Source organism: Ambystoma mexicanum, chromosome 9, assembly GCF_040938575.1.
Source record: "Ambystoma mexicanum isolate Mex_15411 chromosome 9, UKY_AmexF1_1, whole genome shotgun sequence".
Classification (NCBI taxonomy): Eukaryota; Metazoa; Chordata; class Amphibia; order Caudata; family Ambystomatidae; genus Ambystoma; species Ambystoma mexicanum.
In genome coordinates, this window is record NC_090931.1 from 1,429,311,806 (window position 1) to 1,429,333,175 (window position 21,370).

At 45.7% G+C, this 21,370-nt stretch overlaps 1 protein-coding gene across 1 annotated transcript in view; it reads left to right on the top strand.

Annotated features, from left to right (window-relative positions):
* The window catches only part of SLC11A1 (solute carrier family 11 member 1), a 209,686-nt gene that overhangs the window by 163,874 nt on the left and 24,442 nt on the right, over positions 1-21,370 (top strand). The window contains exon 12 of the mRNA XM_069616837.1: positions 7,345-7,494. Within this exon, the coding sequence (XP_069472938.1) occupies positions 7,345-7,494 (150 nt within the window). The remainder of the gene's footprint in view (positions 1-7,344; positions 7,495-21,370) is intronic.

Consider the following 21,370-nt stretch of genomic DNA (forward strand, 5'->3'; position numbering starts at 1 on the left):
TCTAGATGGAATTGTGAAGTTTAGCAGGTGTCACATCTAGATGGATTTGTGAGGTTTGGCATGTGCCACATCTATAAGGAATTGTGAAGTTTAGCATGCACCACATCTAGATAGAATTGTGAAGTTTAGCATGTGCCACATCTAGATGGAATTGTGAAGTTTAGCATACACCACATCTAGATAGAATTGTGAAGTTTAGCATGTGCCACATCTATAAGGAATTGTGAAGTTTAGCATACACCACATCTAGATAGAATTGTGAAGTTTAGCATGTGCCACATCTAGATGGAATTGTGAAGTTTAGCATACACCACATCTAGATAGAATTGTGAAGTTTAGCATGTGCCACATCTATAAGGAATTGTGAAGTTTAGCATACACCACATCTAGAAGGAATTGTGAAGTTTAGCATGTGCCACATCTATAAGGAATTGTGAAGTTTAGCATACACCACATCTAGATAGAATTGTGAAGTTTAGCATGTGCCACATCTAGATGGAATTGTGAAGTTTAGCAGGTGTCACATCTAGATAGAATTGTGAAGTTTAGCATACACCACATCTAGAAGGAATGGTCAAGTTTAGCATGTACCACATCTAGATGGATTTGTGAGGTTTGGCATGTGTCACATCTAGATAGAATTGTGAAGTTTAGCATGTGCCACATCTAGATGGATTTGTGAGGTTTAGCAGGTGTCACATCTAGATAGAATTGTGAAGTTTAGCATGTGCCACATCTAGAAGGAATTGTGAAGTTTAGCATGTGCCACATCTATAAGGAATTGTGAAGTTTAGCATACACCACATCTAGATAGAATTGTGAAGTTTAGCATGTGCCACATCTAGATGGAATTGTGAAGTTTAGCATACACCACATCTAGATAGAATTGTGAAGTTTAGCATGTGCCACATCTAGATGGAATTGTGAAGTTTAGCATGTGTCACATCTATAAGGAATTGTGAAGTTTAGCATGTGCCACATCTAGAAGGAATTGTGAAGTTTAGCATGTGCCACATCTAGATGGATTTGTGAGGTTTAGCAGGTGCCACATCTATAAGGAATTGTGAAGTTTAGCATGTGCCACATCTATAAGGAATTGTGAAGTTTAGCATACACCACATCTAGATAGAATTGTGAAGTTTAGCATGTGCCACATCTAGATGGAATTGTGAAGTTTAGCATACACCACATCTAGATAGAATTGTGAAGTTTAGCATGTGCCACATCTAGATGGAATTGTGAAGTTTAGCATGTGTCACATCTATAAGGAATTGTGAAGTTTAGCATGTGCCACATCTAGAAGGAATTGTGAAGTTTAGCATGTGCCACATCTAGATGGATTTGTGAGGTTTAGCAGGTGCCACATCTATAAGGAATTGTGAAGTTTAGCATGTACCACATCTATAAGGAATTGTGAAGTTTAGCATGTGCCACATCTAGATGGATTTGTGAGGTTTAGCAGGTGCCACATCTATAAGGAATTGTGAAGTTTAGCATGTGCCACATCTATAAGGAATTGTGAAGTTTAGCATACACCACATCTAGATAGAATTGTGAAGTTTAGCATGTGCCACATCTAGATGGAATTGTGAAGTTTAGCATACACCACATCTAGATAGAATTGTGAAGTTTAGCATGTGCCACATCTATAAGGAATTGTGAAGTTTAGCATACACCACATCTAGAAGGAATTGTGAAGTTTAGCATGTGCCACATCTATAAGGAATTGTGAAGTTTAGCATACACCACATCTAGATAGAATTGTGAAGTTTAGCATGTGCCACATCTAGATGGAATTGTGAAGTTTAGCAGGTGTCACATCTAGATAGAATTGTGAAGTTTAGCATACACCACATCTAGAAGGAATGGTCAAGTTTAGCATGTACCACATCTAGATGGATTTGTGAGGTTTGGCATGTGTCACATCTAGATAGAATTGTGAAGTTTAGCATGTGCCACATCTAGATGGATTTGTGAGGTTTAGCAGGTGTCACATCTAGATAGAATTGTGAAGTTTAGCATACACCACATCTAGAAGGAATTGTGAAGTTTAGCATGTGCCACATCTATAAGGAATTGTGAAGTTTAGCATACACCACATCTAGATAGAATTGTGAAGTTTAGCATGTGCCACATCTAGATGGAATTGTGAAGTTTAGCATACACCACATCTAGATAGAATTGTGAAGTTTAGCATGTGCCACATCTAGATGGAATTGTGAAGTTTAGCATGTGTCACATCTATAAGGAATTGTAAAGTTTAGCATGTGCCACATCTAGAAGGAATTGTGAAGTTTAGCATGTGCCACATCTAGATGGATTTGTGAGGTTTAGCAGGTGCCACATCTATAAGGAATTGTGAAGTTTAGCATGTGCCACATCTATAAGGAATTGTGAAGTTTAGCATGTGCCACATCTAGATGGAATTGTGAAGTTTAGCATACACCACATCTAGATAGAATTGTGAAGTTTAGCATGTGCCACATCTAGATGGAATTGTGAAGTTTAGCATACACCACATCTAGATAGAATTGTGAAGTTTAGCATGTGCCACATCTAGATGGAATTGTGAAGTTTAGCATGTGTCACATCTATAAGGAATTGTGAAGTTTAGCATGTGCCACATCTAGAAGGAATTGTGAAGTTTAGCATGTGCCACATCTAGATGGATTTGTGAGGTTTAGCAGGTGCCACATCTATAAGGAATTGTGAAGTTTAGCATGTACCACATCTATAAGGAATTGTGAAGTTTAGCATGTGCCACATCTAGATGGATTTGTGAGGTTTAGCAGGTGCCACATCTATAAGGAATTGTGAAGTTTAGCATGTACCACATCTATAAGGAATTGTGAAGTTTAGCATGTGCCACATCTATAAGGAATTGTGAAGTTTAGCATGTACCACATCTAGATGGAATTCTGAAGTTTAGCGTGTACCACATCTAGATGGATTTGTGAGGTTTAGCAGGTGTCACATCTTGATAGAATTGTGAAGTTTAGCATGTACCACATCTAGATGGAATTGTGAAGTTTGACATGTGTCACAACTAGATAGAATTGTGAAGTTTAGCATGTATCGCATCTAGATGGATTTGTGAAGTTTAGCAGGCGTCACAACTAGATAGAATTGTGAAGTTTAGCATGTACCACATCTAGATAGAATTGTGAAGTTTAGCAGGCACCACATCTAGAAGGAATTGTGAAGTTTAGCATGTGCCACATCTAGATATAATTGTGAAGTTTAGCATGTACCACATCTAGATAGAATTGTGAAGTTTAGCATGTACCACATCTAGATGGAATTGTGAAGTTGAGCATGCACCACATCTAGATAGAATTGTGAAGTTTGACATGCACCACATCTAGATAGAATTGTGAAGTTTAGCATGTACCACATCTAGATAGAATTGTGAAGTTTAGCATACACCACATCTAGAAGGAATTGTGAAGTTTAGCATGCACCACATCTAGATGGATTTGTGAGGTTTGGCATGTGTCACATCTAGATAGAATTGTGAAGTTTAGCATACACCACATCTAGAAGGAATTGTGAAGTTTAGCATGTGCCACATCTATAAGGAATTGTGAAGTTTAGCATGTACCACATCTAGATGGAATTGTGAAGTTTGACATGTGTCACATCTTGATAGAATTGTGAAGTTTAGCATACGTCACATCTTGATAGAATTGTAAAGTTTTGAAGGTGTCACATCTAGATAGAATTGCAAATGTTCTCACTGTCTACCATTTTGTAAAACCTAGGCCTTTCTCCCACTATCTAGAAATTCTCAAACCTAGTTGTGTCTGTCATTGTCTACTAATTTGTGAAACCCAGGCCTTTTTTTATTGCCTACCATTTGAGAAGCAGTAGGAAATGACTAGGAAGCATAGACCCAGTGGGAAACAAGAATCCCAGGGAAGAACCCACGACCCCTACTACATCTTCCTAACCAGAGGGTGCCCACATACCACTAGTCCTCAGAGGAAGCTTAGCTAGGTAAGGTTCCCAAACAGGATGGCCAGGGAGGGTAAAGAAGCCTCTAACCTATAGTTTGCCAACACAGGGTGGGGGAAACACGCCTACATCAGCCAAGTACACATGCCACTCCTCAACATCCCTACCAACTAGGCGGCCAGACAGCAATCCCAATAACACAGGATAATAACAGATGTTGAGCGCAGGAACACAAAGACAAAGAGGTAAGGAAAACCTGCTAACCCAACTCTAAAACCTTAACTTTCTGCTTACATTTCTCATACAGAAACTCACACAACCACTTCTCTGCACAGCAACCCGCGCGTACTTCACCACATTGCAACAGACCAACAACACATAACCCGGCACAACAGCACATGGGAAGTTGCACCGACCTGAAAACCGCACTTAAGCTTAGCGAACGGTGCAAGCCGAACAGAAGCAGCCAACAGGACATCAACAACTCTCACTTTCCTATTCCCACAGCACCCTACTAAACCCCCAATCACTCCCTTTTTTCACACCCTCCTATTTAGTTCAGCCAGTGACGTTGTACGGTACAAATACCTTTAACATTAACATTAACGTGTGCGGACTAGGGAAAGAGTGGGATGCAGGAGACAGTGGGGTTCTTTGGCAGCTCACTTTTAATTTGAATAGTATGATAAACTGAACTTTTTTTGTGTTAAGGAATATGGTTCCAAGGTGAGGGCCGTTTATACTTTTAGGCCCTATATAGGAGTAGTGTACTATTCTGTGCACCCTACTTCTTGCAAAGTGCTCTTGCCTACACTAAGTACACATTCAAATGCAAAACAAAGACACATGAAATAAAGATGGTGGCTAATATGCAACAACAGCGACACCCATTGGCGATACTGAAAATCTGGGCTTATGCATTTTAAGATCGGTGGCTTTAGAGTTAGTCATCTCATGCAATGTGTGAGTAGGACAATTAAACCAGGTCACGTGTGAATAGGACATTCAGTCCCGGTTTTGACTTTGCTTTTTGATATAGGTAGCGTTGCTTTACTCAAGTGTACAGCTATGAGTGTGTGAGCTGTGAAGTGTACGCTTTCCATTCATGAGAAAGTCATCCAGTTATTTTATTTTATTTGGACTCTGGGACTTATAGTTTTCAATTTAAAATAAGAAAGACATAATTAGAATTCCAAGAATCTAACGAATAAAGCAGGATTTAATTGAAGTCCTTCCTTCCTTCCATTCTTCCCTTTTTCTTTCTTTCCTTCCTTCCTTCCTTCCTTCCTTCCTTCCTTCCTTCCTTCCTTCCTTCCTTCCTTCCTTCCTTCCTTCCTTCCTTCCTTCCTTCCTTCCTTCCTTCCTTCCTTCCTTCCTCCCTTCTTCCTTCCCTCCCTCCCTTCCTTCTTTACTCCCTTCCTTCTTTCCTTCCTTTCCTCCCTTCCTTCCTTCCCTCACCCCCTCTCCTCCCTTCCTCTCCCTCTCTTGCCCTCCACGTCCTTCCCCTATCTTCCCATTCACTCTCTTCTCTTCTCCTTTACCCTTCTCTTCTCCTTTCCCCTTCCCCTCTCTTCTCTTCTCCTTCTCCCCTCCCCTCTCTTCTCTTCTTCTTTCCTCTTACTTCTCCCCTTTCTTCTCTTTCCCCCTTCTCCTCTATTCCCCTTTCCCCTTCCTTCTCCTCTCCCTCGCTTCTCATTTCCTCTTCCTTCTACCCTCCCCTCCCTTCTCTTCTCCTTTCCCTTCCTTCTCCCTTCTCCTCTCTTCTCCTTTCCCTTTGCTTCCCCCCTCTTCTCTCCTTTCCCCTTCCTTATCTTCTTTCCCTGTCTCCTCTTTTGATTTCCCCTTCCTTCTCCCCTCCCCTCTCTTCCCTTCTCGTCTCCTTTCCTCTTCCTTCTCCCCATCCTCTCTTCGCTTCTCCTTCCCCTTCCTTCTCCCGTCCCCTCTCTTCTCCTTTCCCTTTCCTTCTCCTCTACCCTCTTCTCTTTTCCTTTCCCCTTCCTTCTCCCCTCCCTTCTCTTCTCCTTTCCTCTTCCTTCTCCCTCCCCTTCCTTCTCCCCTCTCCTCTCTTCTCCTTTTCCCTTCCTTCTCCCCCTCTTCTCTTCTCCTTTCTCTTCCTTCTCCCCTATCCTCTCTTCTCCTTTCCCTTTGCTTCTCGCATTCCCTCTCTTCTCTCATTTCCTCTTCCTTCTCCCTGTCTTTTCTTCTCCTTTCCCCTTCCCTACCTCCCTTCCCCCTCCCCTCTTCTAATTTCCCCTTCCTTCTCCCCTCCCCTCTTCTCTTCTCCTTTCCTCTTACTTCTCCCCTCTCCTCTCTTTTCTTCTCCTTTCCCCTTTCTTCTCCTCTCCCTTCTCTTCTCCATTCCTCTTCCCTCTCCCTACCCTTCGTTCTCCCCTCTCCTCTCTTCTGCTTTCCTCTTCCTTCTACCCTGACCCTCTCTTCTCCTTTCCCCTTCCTTCGCCTCTCCCTTGCTTCTCCTTTCCTCTTCCTTCTACCCTCCCCTCTCTGCTCTTCTCCTTTCCCTTCCTTCTCCTCTCTTCTCCTTTCCCTTTGCTTCTACCCTCCCCTCTCTTCTCTTCTTTCCCCTTCCTTATCTCCCTTCCCCCTCTCGTCTTCGAATTTCCCCTTCCTTCTCCTCTCTCTTCGCTTCTCTTTTCCTCTTCCTTCTCCCCTCCCCTCTCTTCTCCTTTCCCCTCCTTCTCCCCTCCCCTCTCTTCTCCTTTCCCATCCTTCTCCCCACCCTCTTCTCTTTTCCTTTCTCCTTCCTTCTCCTCTCCCTTCTCTTCTACTTTCCTCTTCCTTCTCCCCTCTCCTCTCTTCTCTTCTCTTTTCCCTTTCCTTCTCTCCCCTCTTCTCTTCTGTTTTCCTCTTCATTCTACCCCAACCCTCTCTTCTCCTTTCCCCTTCCTTCTCCCATCTCCTCTCTTCTCCTTTCCTCTTCCTTCTCCCTCCCCTTTCTTCTCTCCTCTCCTCTCCTCTCTTCTCTTCTCTTCTCCTTTCCCCTTCCTTCCCCCATGCCTCTAAATTATCCTCTGACATCTGACATGCGAGAAATGGATACCTCTGAATTGCTGACACAGCACTCCTGACATAATTCTGCCCTGATGGCATGTGGCCAAGTCTGTCGAGGTCTCCCATGTCCCCATTACTCTAGCAAACAATCAGAAAGGATCATTACAAGTTTGGTGGTAACTCGATGGTGAATCCACAGAGATTCCACCAAACTGTAATACCATCACTGCTGCATGGTTTGGCGGTATTACCACTGGATTACCATTGATGGTGGCGGTGTTAGTCCCCATTTAATTGGAGTCCATAGGGTAGTGTTTACTGGGTTTTGAAGTCATGTTTTACTATGTTTTTTAATGTGTGACTCTCTTTCCGCTTCACCAGGGTTTTCTAAAGCTGAAGTGGTCTCGCTTCTACCGGGTGCTCTTCACCCGCTCCTGCGCCATCGTGCCCACCATACTTGTGGCTGCTTTTCAGGACATGAACCACCTGACAGAGCTTAACGACCTGCTCAACGTGCTGCAGAGCATCCTGGTGAGTACGTGGAGCGATGTGTGCATTGCCTGTCAAGGCGGGCACAGTCTGTCGCGCCCAGTTTCTTGTCGTTAGCTGGAGTCCGCACGCTGGAGCCTCCACTCAGGTTCACCTGGGTCATTCACTTCTTCAGGTTTAACAGGGCCTAATACACAAGGTAACACCCACCGGTCCACCCGCCACCTTTCAGTCACACGCACCACCTGACATTCATGGAACACTCAAGCAAAACAAAAGAGTTCATGGTTGGAAGGTTTAGAATTCATCTTAACCTCTGCCAATCCTCTGGGCAACCCTCCAGGCCACCAGTCTTCAGCCTGTCAAGCCATTACAGAAAGCGGGAAGACTGTATGCAAATCGGGCCTGGTCCCTCCTCAAAAGAGGGAGTCCAGCCCAACCTGCTTGGTCACATCCCTCCTGCACGAGACCACAAGCAACTCCAGACATGTTTCAGCCTCAATGGGCATCATCAGTGAGGTATAGCCTGGGTGATTAAACCCAGCAGGCATGTGGCCCACGTCTGGGCATGCTCCTCCCACTCGGGGTGACTACAGAAAAACAAAAGAGGTGATGGCTTTAAGGCTTAGAATTAATCTTAACCTTTGTCATCACTCCAGACCATCGTTCTTCACCTTCCAAGTCATTTCAGAAAAGGGAAAGACCATATGCAAAATCGGATTGGTCTCACCCCAAAAAGGTGCAGTCCAGTCCAAACTTCTAGGTCACAACCCTTCTGCATGAGGCCACAAGCTACACCCAACATGTTCTGGCCTAACTGGGCATCATCAGTGAGGTCTAGCTTGGGCTTCTATGCCCAGCGGGCACGAGAGACACATCTGGGCATACTCGTCCCACTCAAGGTGACTTTGGCAATACGAAAGAGGTGACGCCCCAATCCGGATACAACAATAGCAATTATAATAGCAATTAACAGGAGTTCTACCACTACCGCCAATCCCATATGCACACCCTCAGACGCCAGTGGTAGCCCGTGAACAAATGGAACAATCGATCTCTCCTGTAAACCTCAACAAATGGTTCGGTGACGGCAGGGGTACTACAGATGCACCAATTAGTAAACAAGAGGTATGAGGCGCTATTAGATCAATGAGTAGAGTTAAAGCTTCCGGTTGTGACGAGTTGCCAGCAGAGCTTTGTAGTGTATATGACGACCTATTGATCCAGAAAGTAATGGCAGTATTTGGTTCATACACAACAAATGAAGCTAATGCCGCCATCTGTGGTTGTCTCGGGAGGATAGCTTAGGGGTAAACCGCTCGCCTTGAAAGTAAGACGACACAGAGCAACACTGGTTTGATCCCCGGGTCTGCACTTAGAAACCTCTGGGTATCAAGCGCGTTATAAATAGCCTATCGCATCATATCATAACCAGTCTAGTAGCTTCCCTAGCCTATCCCCAAATTCCTGTAATTTATCCCTCCAGGAATTATATTCAAAGCAGTGCAGGGACTCTAACCTTTTCAAATGCTTTTGTGCTAGCTGATCTAATAGGTTCTCAAGGGCAGACTGAGGTCCCCGATGCCCATCTAATAATCTTATTTTTTCCCTCAAGTCCTTTCAAAGTACACTGAACCGGCCCCCTGACTTGAGACTGAGCAACCCCTTACATGTGGTTTAAAGGCTTCCCATTCCATCGATCTAGTCGCAGTCGTCCTCTCGTTAGTCTCAGAGTATTCAACAATATCTCCCTGCAACCCTTCCCTGAACCACCCTCAAGTCACCCAGCTACCTTGCAGAGAAACTCAGCATCTCCAGTGGACAGCGCACCACCAGAAGCCAGGACACGCGCATACTTGAAATCTGCTGCTGCAAAACGGAAAAGGCCAGAAAACAAGCATTCTCTGCATACGCCCCATGACTATGGAGCCCTCTCCCTGTTGGCATCAGACTCGCCCCCACACTCCTACAATTCAGAAAAGAACTCAAGACCCACCTCTTCAAGGAATCTCTCCTCCTAAACACCTAGGCCATCACATCGCCCCTCGTGCCACCTGACTTGCTAGACGCCGCCTGCCCCACACCTCCCCTCCACCAGCTACAGCTGTACCCCTCCTCTGTGTCCCTCTGTATCCCACCCTCCGCTGTATATCTGTACTGTTCTTACCTCCGAAAAGCGCTCCGTTATGCCTCTGTACTGTTGTATAGCTCTATAAAGCACGCTGTTGCTTCTCGGAGCTAGCTCCGCACTCAATAAATACAATACTAATGATAATATTAATAACCATGCATCCTGGAGGGATCCAGTTCATTGCCTCCACAATGGAATAATACGTTGTGCCCGGCTCCAACAATATTGTACTTCTAATGGGGAATGGTCGGCTATCACTCCCACTAGATGCTGCATCTCACAAAACAAATTATAAAGCAATTGGTCTCTGAAAACATAATCCAACTGGGATTCTACATCGTGAACCGCTGAGTGATATGAACATTGCATATCCTGGGCATTCATCTCCAGACGTCAGCTAGTCCGAGTTGTTGCATAACATCCCGCTGCACGGGCAGAGAGTTCCCTAGTAGTCTAAACTGGACTTGCACAATGTAGTATTTTATTCAATGAACAACTGCAATCTCCTGCTCACAGCACCAGGCCCTAAGCACAGTGCACAGTTTTATCCTGATTGGGTGCTTATGCGTTCACCATTCATATCATTGTTCTGTTCAGTAACCCAACAGGTTTTATGTATCGCCCTCAGGATCTGGAATTCACTTACGCAACTCTAAAGGTACCACACCTGAGACTCAGATGAGGACAACTCTTACATACTTTGAATAAGAGGTACCATAGAGTAGCCCCATCTTGATAGTAAACCTGGTCAGCTCATCAAATGTGTGTCTTGCAGAAACTCTAGTTGGATTGTCTAATGCCTCACAAACCAAGCAAACCGAAATATTTGACTTAACTGTTCACTCCACTAACACCTGGGTCTTTCTCCTGGCCTCAAGGCTCTTTCCTGTCCATGCAGTGTTATGCTTTCCCTCCCTGTTGTCACAGATGGCCCCAATAACAAACCACCTCCCAGGCTTTTTGTTCAGCAGTGGGCCTAATGGCTGGCTGTCTCTCATCCCTCGACCGCAGGGTGATATTAGAGATCGGTAACCCCTACTGTCCGAAGAGCTATCTGACCGCTGATGAGGGCCTCAAGGCAAAAGCCTTTTCTATCTGAACTTCCTCAGAGAACTATAAGTTCCTGTCCAATGATTTGTGCCTGGCAGATACCCTGGGCATCACCCTCACTGCTCCTTCAATGGGCCAACACTCCGTTCCCTGATCTGATCTACCACTTGCCCTCTTCTCTGTCGCCTCTCCTTAATCTTACCCCTGTCCCTATCTCCCCTCATCCTCCTTCATTTTCTCGGTCTACGGTCCCACCGATGGTCCTCTCTCTATTCTTTCTCTCTCGCTCTTCTCTTGCGCTCTATCTCTTGTAAGAGGATTCAATTCAGCACTACAGCTAAGTCAGCGCCTAGTCTAGAATACTGGATGAAAACCCTTATTGATATATCTTTATGTCCAGTTCATGCGTTCTGGATGACTACCCCTGTATAACACCCCTCTCTTGGAATCCTCCTGACCCCACTGAGCCAAGAAGTAGTTCTGTTTTGCAAGTTAAAAGGTTTATTTGATAATTTAAACAATAGATATATATATCACACTTTATAATAAATTAATAATTGGATATCACACTTAGTCTGATCAGTAATCAATAATGGATAGTCTGGCACTAGCACACTTCTTTATAATCAATGATGAGTGGTTATAGGATGGATAAGATAGCAACAATACTTTTATGGTTTCAAATGGATGCAATGTGGAACGAAATGCAGTACAGAAAATAACTTGATAAGATTTCAGCAAAAGACAATGTAATCACTTTCTTGGACAATTCACCCCCCCTTTATGCAATGCAAGGAAATGGAAGTAACCCACACAGTTTTCAGAAATGCAATCCAATATAATTCAGTTCAATTCCCCCCCAGCACGCTTCAAGAAAACAGATAGGAGTTTGGAAAACACAGGCAAAAGTGCTTTGAATGTGATGGCAATTCAGTGAAAAGTATGCTAAAATGCTTTTAATTCCCTCTAGAGGTTCAGGGTGAGTAGTATCTAGTTAATATTAGTCCAGGCTCACTCTAGCAATGATTCCGGAATGATTGGCAGGTTAAACAAATTTCTGGCAAATGGAAGGCAAACAGCAGCAGATTTTTACACGTGAAGAAATTTGCAAATCGCGGCAAAATTCGCGAATGCGCCGGGCGCTATTACAGAGGAACTACAAGGACTATCACTATCGTTTTGGGGTCCTAGGAAAGCCTGGGATCTCAGCTTCCAGATGAAAGTTACTGCAAGTCTCTAAGACAAACGGTCGCGGAGATATGAGCGATTTTGTGAAGGTCGTTTTTCAGATTTGCAACTTTAAAGTTCAAAGTGACAAGTGACAGTTTGCAACTAGAAATGACAGGTGACATCTTTGCAAATGACAGGTGACAGTTAGGAGGCAGTTCTACTTAGATTAAATAGATTGAATTATATTATTTTAACTAAGAGATTGGTTCTGAACAGTTCTACTATGTACTCACAATATATTTAGAAATATGCCTCGTCACGGATCTGGTCAGGTTTTGGACTGGACTCCGGTTCAGCTTTCTGGTTCTGCTAACATCGGTCTGGGCCAGCTCTGCTCTCTCTATGGGTACAGCACTGCTTCTGGATTCTGGAGATTGAGGGATTTGAAGTCTCTGTTTATCTTGGAGTCTAAGTGTTGGCTCTTTGAAGGTTGATGGAGGTAAGTAGGGATTTTTCCGGCAGAGCGTCCCGCTGCAGATGGAAATGAATGTCCCTACCTAAGTTTCAGTGGTCCATTTATATGTTCTGCAAGTGGGTGTGTGTGTTGGTCATAACTAAACTTGCCCCTCTCACTTGTCATTGGTCCAGCTTTCATTTCTCCCCTGATTGGGGGAGCTAAGTTGTGTCAGAGTGATGTCAGCCATTTATGATCTCTTGAAAAAACTCCCCTGTCATCTGTGCACCCAAATCTATATATGATCAAAATACATATTTCACAGTTACACAGTTGTTTGAAATTACATACCCACGTCACATATCACATGAGGTATACTCTGTCCCAAATCTGCTGTTTCTAAGAGCTTGCATTGAGAAATGGCACATATTTCACTTTTTAACGGATTTTGCAATTTCTGACATTGACCCAAATTGACACACATGTGCGCAAGGAGTATGGTCATTAATAGATGAAGTGTCAGATTTCTAACGTGCATACATTTAGAGTAATATCCTCTTTTCCGCTAAAACCCCCCTGAACATACCACCGGGTCCTACCACGTCTTAAAACGTGGGCAGAAAAATCACAAGAATTATGGTATAATTTATACAATTTTCACATGTCCACTCTATGAATAATCCATCTTTTTAAAGTTATGTTCTGGCCCCAAAGGGGTGTGGTTTCCCTCCAGCACAAGGTTGAATTTCTGGTTTTTCCAGTTCTGCCAAGCCAGCTTGCTCTCACAGGCAGTGCCCCTCCCCTGTCCTTCAGGAGGAAGCCACTTTTTACGACATCTGTAATAAAACATTTGCCTGAGTCAGGACAGGGCTTTGTTCAGAGCTCCTGTATTCTGTGGGGGCTCCCCTTAATTCAATTATCAGAGAGATGGCATATCCTTAGTGTGGCCAGCAAAAGGCAGATAGGCCTGGGAACACAGCTGTGACTCAAGTTTCACTCCTGATGGGGGTAGTTGCCAGGCAAATTCAGTTCCTTAAGCCATTTTTTTTAGCTACATGTCATTTCTGTTCCCCAGTTTCTGCATTCAAATAAAACTAAACATTTTTACATATGCAGCTAGAATGCTGATTCTAAGTTTACAACTATGACATTTAAACAATTGCAGCCTATGTGACACTCAAAAGTAGGTCACTCATTTCTTTTAAACATTGAGATTTTTAGTGTCTTTCAGTCCACATTTACTTAAACTGCTGAAATCCACAGCTCAGCCAGTCTTGTTATAAACCTTCAAGTCACTTCAGAATATAACTTTACATTGGATCCACCTCTCAGTAAGTCTTTCTTTGGCCTGTTTTGGGTTCATTCAGTTTTACACCCAAAAAGTCTGGTGGTTTTAAAACGCCGGCTTTTGGATAGTGGTGAGTACTGGTACTGCACCCATTTTTGGGATTTAAGAAATGAATTCCCCACAATTCTAGGTGGCTTTTGGCAATCAGCATTGCCATTCCCAATGGTTTCAGACTACTGTGCGGGTAGTCCAATGGTGGTTTTAGGCAGTGCCTTCTGTGCCCATAACATCGGCAAAAATGGGTGGCAGCCTATTCTTCATGCACTTCCCTGGGCATTTCCTGGGAAGCTCTGGCCATCATGATGTTTTCAATACTGCACAGTTTTTTAGGTAGGGCTCGGATGCATGGGTAAATACATGCCACAAGCCCCCCTCTTTCGATGGCCATTCGGTTTCACTGATGGGACCCGCAAGATCTGGGATGTAGTTCTCATCTTCTTCCGGTAGATGGCACAGTTCAGCATCTTTTTCCTCCATCCGGTACTGATCGATCGGTTCTCCTCACCGGTCCTGATGGGAATATTGGGCGGTACCCCGGGCCCATTGCGTCTCTGCTCCCGGTCTCCGGATCGTCCTCCTTGGCCCGTCTCCAGGTTTTCTTTGTCCTAGGACGACAAAGGAAGAGCGGCAATACCTACTCATAGACGTTTTTCCACCACTGTTGAGATAGTGGGGCAGCATATGCATTTCATCATAACGAAACATTACATTTTTATTTTGAAAAAAAAACAGTATAACTAAGAGACAGTTTCATGCAAATCACAATATTTTAGAGACTAGATGTGGTATGTTTTATGGTTGGAACTGAATTAGTCTGAGACAGTACCCGCTAGGATTCCAGAGGATTCCTCCAGTTGTTGCAGAGTGTGCCTGGGATGGCAACATTTCAACTGGTTTATGTGTACCCACTTGTCCTCCCCCTCTGCCAAACCGCCTTTGGGGATGTGGATTTTGTAGGCCACAGGGGAGATTTTGTCGATGATCTCAAAGGGTCCTTTCCATGTAGGCAAAAATGTTCGTTGTTTTGCCTGGTTTCTTTGGAAGTTGTATAGATAGACCCGGTCTCCCACCTGATATTCCTTCCTGGAAGTTTTCAGGTCATAATGGGTCTTCATGCTATCAGCTGATCTTTCTAGATTCCGCTGAGCATAAGCAAAAGCATGTTGAAGGTGTTTCCTTAAATTCTCCACATACTCATGAGTTGTGGAGGCATTTATCAGTGTCTGCTCTTGGGTCCTGTAGAGCAAATGCTGGGGAAGCACCATCTTGCGTCCAGTCATCAACTCAAATGGTGACATTTTGGTTGCAGATGAAGGGGTAGATCTGATAGCCATTAGGACCAGAGGTAATCGGATATCCCAACTTGGCCCAGAATCTGCCACAAACTTCTTTAAGATGCTCACAATTGTCCGGTTGTAGCGTTCCACTGCCCCAGAAGAAGCTGGTCTATAAGCAATATGCAGCTTTCTCTTGACCCCCAGTATCTCCCACATCTTTGTCATTACTTCACTGGTGAAATGACTACCCCTGTCTGACTCAATCCTTTGAGGTAGACCAAAACGGGAAAAGATGTGGTTAATCATCAAGGCAGCTGCAGTTTCTGCCTTGCAATTTGGGGCTGGGAGACATTCCGCCCACTTGGTAAACAAGCATGTCACAGTCAACATGTACTTATTCCCCCTAGCAGAGCGAATCACAGGGCCTACAAAGTCGATTTGTAAATCTGACCATGGGAGTGTCATTCCCCTCTTTTGTAAAGGCGCCCGGTGTGTGAGGGATGTCGGCTGAAATTGTGCACACACAAGACAACCCTTCAAGTATTGGTCGAGGTCCTGCCCCATGTGTGGCCAGTATGCAACCTCTCTTAAGATTTCCAATGTTGTGTTAAACCCCCTATGACCGGCGGTGGCCGCATCATGGGCGTGACTTAACATCAGGCTTCGGAATGAGGTAGGAACCACCCACTGATCGTGCCAGCTTTGGATTTCCTTACCAACAAACCGTCTTGGATCCGGAACATTTTTGGACATTTCATCAACACTCTTAGGTCCTCTTTCCCAATGTAATCGGTATCCGTCAGGGGAAAGTTCTCAGGGTCCTCAAGGTGCTGGTAAAATTTACCAATAATTGGATCCCCCTTCTGAGCAGTAATCAAATCAGCATCAGGGGTCTCCTTACTCCATTGTGCAATTGAAAGGTCGCTGTGAGCATTCGTCTGGGACCTAGTGATAGCAGTGACCTGGATTTCCCCCAATAGGGACTCAATCTCAATTGGATCCCCTTGGTTGGCCCCGGTCTTGGCCAACTGATCAGCAAAGTCATTTCCAGTTTTGTCTGGTCCCTCTACTTTGGAATGACCCTTGATCTTTTTCCAGTAGATGGTCATCCCATTCGATGTGACCAGATCATCAATGTTTTGGATCAACTTCCCATGTTTCAAGGGTTTGTTGTTAGCACATAACATGCCTCTGGTTTTCCAATTAACCAGGTGCTCCACGAACCCGTTCCGTACATAATCCAAATCTGTGATTATGACCAGTTCGTGGAGTTGATGCTGGACAGCAGTGAGGATGGCCTGATGCACAGCCATCAATCCTGCCACCTGACTACTTCGGGGACCAAGTTTGTATCCAGCGGAGGGTTCTGGGGACTCATTCACCCATGCATTCCCTACGCCGGCCACCAGTTCTTTCTCCCCGTTGTTGTCAACATGGTAAGAGCATCCATCCACATAGACAGTGGGCATTCCCTCACACTTGTCCTCTTCAAAGACTTTGTGTGGGGAATTAAGGTATGCCTCCATGTTGTCCTTGATTTTTAGACTTTCGTCCTCGAGACAGTTTTCTCTGGCACAATCATGCAAGTCAGCCAGACCTTGCGCGAGGGGACTCTTCTTGTTTTGGCCATATCGGACCTCCACAGGAAAGCCTTGCATTGACAGAATCCAGGAAGTAATTCGGGAATTACTCACATTTCCGGCCCGGATTCTGTCACTTTGGAGATATTGCAGAGGCTGGTGTGGAGTCTCCACTATGATGTGTTCCCCCTGGATAAACGGGCGGTAATTCTTCAATGCCCACACCGTCGCCAGGAGTGCCTTCTCACAATCGTTGAATTTTTCCTCCACAGAGGATAAAGTTTTGCTCGCATAGGAGATTACTTTGTTGACCTTGTCATGCTTTTGGTATAATACGGCCGTCAAGCACGTATTAGAGAACCCCGTCTCCAGGAAGAACTCCTTGTTTCTGACAGGGTAAGCTAGGCAAGGCGCTTGTGAGAGGCTTCTTTTGAGTTGTTTTACTGCCTCGGCTTGTTCTGGACCCCATTCCCACTTGACCCCCCCCTTCAGGAGATGAATCAGGGGTCGGGTGATCTCTGCGTAGCCCTCAATGAACTTTCTGCTGTAATTAGTCAGTCCAAGGAGGCTCCTTAGTTCCCGCAGAGTTGTGGGGTCTTTCAGTTTCTGAAGTGCTTCCACTTTCTTTTTCTGGGGACAGAGGCCCTGAGGAGTAATCTCATGCCCCAAGAAATTAACACGGGTTCTACACCACTGTGCTTTCTGAAAGGAAAGTTTTGCTCCGGCGGCCCTCAACTGTGTCAGAACATAACGGATCTCCGCTATGTGTTCCTCCACAGATGAACTTTTGATGAGGACATCATCTACATAAGCCAGGTTACCTCTCGCACCCAGGTCGGGCATGGCCTTATGTAGGAAAATGTTGAATTCATTGCCGGAGTTGAGGTATCCGAAGGGAGTCCGGGTCCATGTGTACTGCTGGCCCCCAAAGGTAAAAGCCAGTTTGTATTGGTCCTCCGTGCTGACAGGCACGGTCCAGTATCCATTGGTCAGGTCTATTGCAGTGAATACCTGTGACCCCTGAATCTGGGCCAGCCCTTGGTCAATGTAGGGAAGAGGCCATCGGGAAGTATGGACCCGTTTGTTGAGCTCCCTGAGGTCGGCACAGAGTCTCCACTGGCCGTTTGGCTTCAATATTCCCAGCACCGGATTATTGAAGGTGCTGTGGACTGGACGGATTATTCCCCGGGACTCAAGGTTCTTAATTATTTCAGTAAGGGACTCCATTGATGCGAGAGGCAAACGATATTGCTTCACAAACACACGAGTCATGCCAGGGTCCGTGGGGATTGTTGTGGTGTGGATGTCGGTGCGACCACAGTCATATGAGTCTACCGCAAAGAGGTCTTGGAAATCCAAGAAAACTTGTTTCAACTTTTGCTTTTGTTCCAGAGTCACACAGGCATCAGCTAGGTTGACTCTCTCTTCCACCATCTGCCTGAAGCCTGGGAAGACTTCTGGTTTGGCTATTTCAGCGGCCTCCTCCAGCTGGGTGGAGAAGTCCCTGGTCAGAGTGCTGATTTGGACCGGAGGCTTCAGGTGGGAAAGGCAGCCCTCATGGACCTGGAAAATCACCTCATCCCTCCTGAATTCACAAGTCACATCTTCCTTACCATAGGGGCAGGAAGAGTACACCAGGAAGGTCCCCCCATGCCGGGTAAAAATCCTGTCTGGTGTTGTATTGTCCTCACTGTCACTGTCAACGCAGTCCTTGGGGATTGGCCCTAACAGTTCATTACCTAAATCAATGGAAAAATGTTGGTCATCAACCGCCATTCCAATAATGGTGCCTGCGGCTAGAGTAATACTCTTTAAGTCGCTGTTATCCACCTCTATTGGAATGGTGTCATGTTCTATGTTGACTAATGGAGTTGGGTTTACCCCCAACCCTTGCTGTTGGAGAGAAGCATTTAGATGTATGTAAGCATCAGGGATTTTCAACTCTTGTCCCCTTTTAACTTTCACTTCCAGGGAGAATTGTCGGGTCCTTTCTGGGATGGTGACTTCCTCTTTAACCTGAATTTCAACTGCATAAGGTAGCAATTGAGCTGACCTAAATGCTTTTTCTGGATCATCAAAGCCCATGGGATTATCCGCTAATCGGGACCAAGCTTTGAAGGTTATTAGGTCCAAACTAATGGCAAAGCGATTGAGAATGTCACTGCCTAAGTAAAAGGTGGCAGGGACGTCTCGCACGACCCAACAATTGTGGACTATGCTCTTGTTGCCAATGGAGATTTTGAGCATACACCTGCTTGGCAGGAGATGTTTGGAATTAGGTGCTTCCAGGTCCATTTCCCATTTGTCTATCAGTTTGAAGGTGGGAATGGCTGGATCTTTTGGGACTTGGCGAAACATGGCTTCGCTGATGAAGCTCTTACCATTGTTCACGCACACTCGAGCGAGAACAGAGTCCTTCCCATCATTTAACTGAACAGGGATGAACAACTGCTCTCCAATTTGCTGAATATCAGCCAGGCTTTGAGCTGATTTCACATCTTTCTGGACTATAGGAGTGGGAGTTTCTGATTGTGGATTAGTAAAGAATTTCAGGGTGTTTCCTTCCAGCGTGGAATACCACTTTAGACTGGAAGGAAGGTTGATTTTCAGAAATAGAGAGGACCCCCCATCACCAGTCTGCTGTCCTACTGCTATTACTGTCACGTCTGGGATCTGGTTGTTCTGGAAGTGAAATTCTACTTGGTCAGATTTTTGTTCAACCATGTGGCAGGTGCCGTTTAAACTAACATGGTTGACACTCTGTTTTAATTTTATGGGTCGGCTAGTCTGGGTCCAGAGGACCTTGTTTACGCAATCTATTAGGGGTGACAACCTTCTCAGGAGGTCATTCCCTAGTAAACAAGGGGTACCCTCTGGGGTCACAACTATGACCGGGTGTTTCAACTTGTGTCGCCCGATTTTAATGTCCAAGTCTGCAGTCCCCTCAACGGGAATTTCCTTCCCGTCAAAGTTCTGCAGTTGTCCAGGAAGAGAGGTGAGAGGAATTTGGTAATTCTCTCCCCTTCCTGCATTCAGTTCATCAAAGGCCCTTCTGGACAGAAGGGTAGCTTGAGATCCAGTGTCCACCAGTGCCAAAATTGTACCCTGTCCCTGTACTTGTACCGGGGCATAGTATCTTCCCTCCTTCTCCTCAAGGGGGCACAGATAATGCACATTTTTGGACAACTGGTGGGCTAACTTTCTGGTTTTGGACATGGTGAGAGAAGAATTTTGGGCAGAATTCTGTGGAGAGCCTTGGGAATCTGAAAGAAAAATTTGGCAACTGGAGATCAGAGCCATTGTGGGTTCCCCTGGTTCCGGTTCTGGGCTGCCCCCCCTTTTTGGAGGCAGTCACCAGGATGGGTTTGAACCAGGGGATTTTCTTGCTGTTGGTTCTGGGATGAGATGGTGGGCGGCGGTAGCTCAGTCTCCACATCTCCCCAGTCTGGATTTGCGTCCCTAGGGACCCATTTTTCTTTGGGAGGAGTTCCCCCCTCTCTGAAGGAGAAGATCCTTTTCCCAGGATCCTCTGAGGATCCCTCTCCCTCAAATTGGAAGATCTGTACTTCCTCCTCAAACTGAGTCTGTTTGGGTCTTTTGTTTCTCCTACCCCCCCTCTGCTCCTTAGGAGGCAGACTTTCAGGGGCAAGAGATTTTGTTTCCGGTTCCTGGGTTTCCAGGGGCTGTTTACAAGTGAGGAGGGAAGCTTCCTCCAAGGCTTTACACCCCCCTTCCCCTTGTGCCTCCTCCCTGGGAACCGGTGTGCTGCCCCGTCATTGTTCTGGAGCACCAGATCCAGAGTTGGGTGCGTTCTGCGCCGGCACGCCCATCTGAGGGTTCTGCTGAGCCCTCAGTATGTGACCCAGATCCCGCGCCATGTTTTGAACCTGGCGCTCTAACTGGGAAACCCGCTCAGGTTGATACGGGGCCCTGTTTTCTCCCCTGGGCTGATCCCGGGAAGGGTAACTATCCCTTCTTTGGTAGTACCCCTGATTGGGAAGATTTGGGTACCCCTCCACCCTTGGCCTCCCCTCTCCCGGATTCAGTGGTCTGGGCTCAGGGAATTGGGGAAAGAAGGATGGATGGTTTTGGGACTGAAAGTCGGGTGGATATCTGGGGAAAAAGTTCTGCCCAGGGTTTGGTAAATTTCTGCCCTCCTGTGGGAAGTTTGGAGGGAAGTTCCCTGGGTGCGGTGCTCGGTTGGATCCTCCCCCTTGGGCTGGGGGAGTCCACACATAACCCAGGATTGGACTGTTACCTTTGTAGCGAGGACTTACATAGTCAGGAGAGCGAGGGACCCCATTGGGGCTGCCTCCCTGGCTCCCTGTCTGTGACTGGCCCGAGGACCTTCTGGGCCTAGCATTATTAGGTGCAGGTAGGTTTTTAGGCCCCCCCATCTCCAAATCTAAAACGGGGGTGACCTTTACCTCTGCCACCTTTGCAGCAGCAGGGGTGCTGTTGGCTTTGGGGTTTTTCTGGGCATTACTTTTGCTATCTACCGGTTTCTGCACCTCATAGATCCGGGTAGCCTGTTCGATGACCCAGTCTAAAGATCTTTTCTCGTGAAAATCCCTCACGAGCTGGGTCATTATGTATTTGGGCAAGGCATGGAACAACGTATTAATAAATTCTCTGCTATCCGTGCGCACCCTTCTTGTGGTCTGTGCAAAAGCACGCTTTATCTCCTGCACAAATTCTTGTGGGGCCTGATCCTCCCCACATTGTAAATTGTAGGCTGCCTTGCGAGCCACTTGAGGATTTCTGTGAACAGAAAAATGTTTCAAGATGGCCGCCTTATAGGTGGACCATCTTAAATGATTTTGGTCCTCCAGCCCCGCAAAGAAACTGGAGTATTCCGGGGAGAAGGTCCACTTTACATATTGAATACAGCTTTGGCTGTCCTTCAAA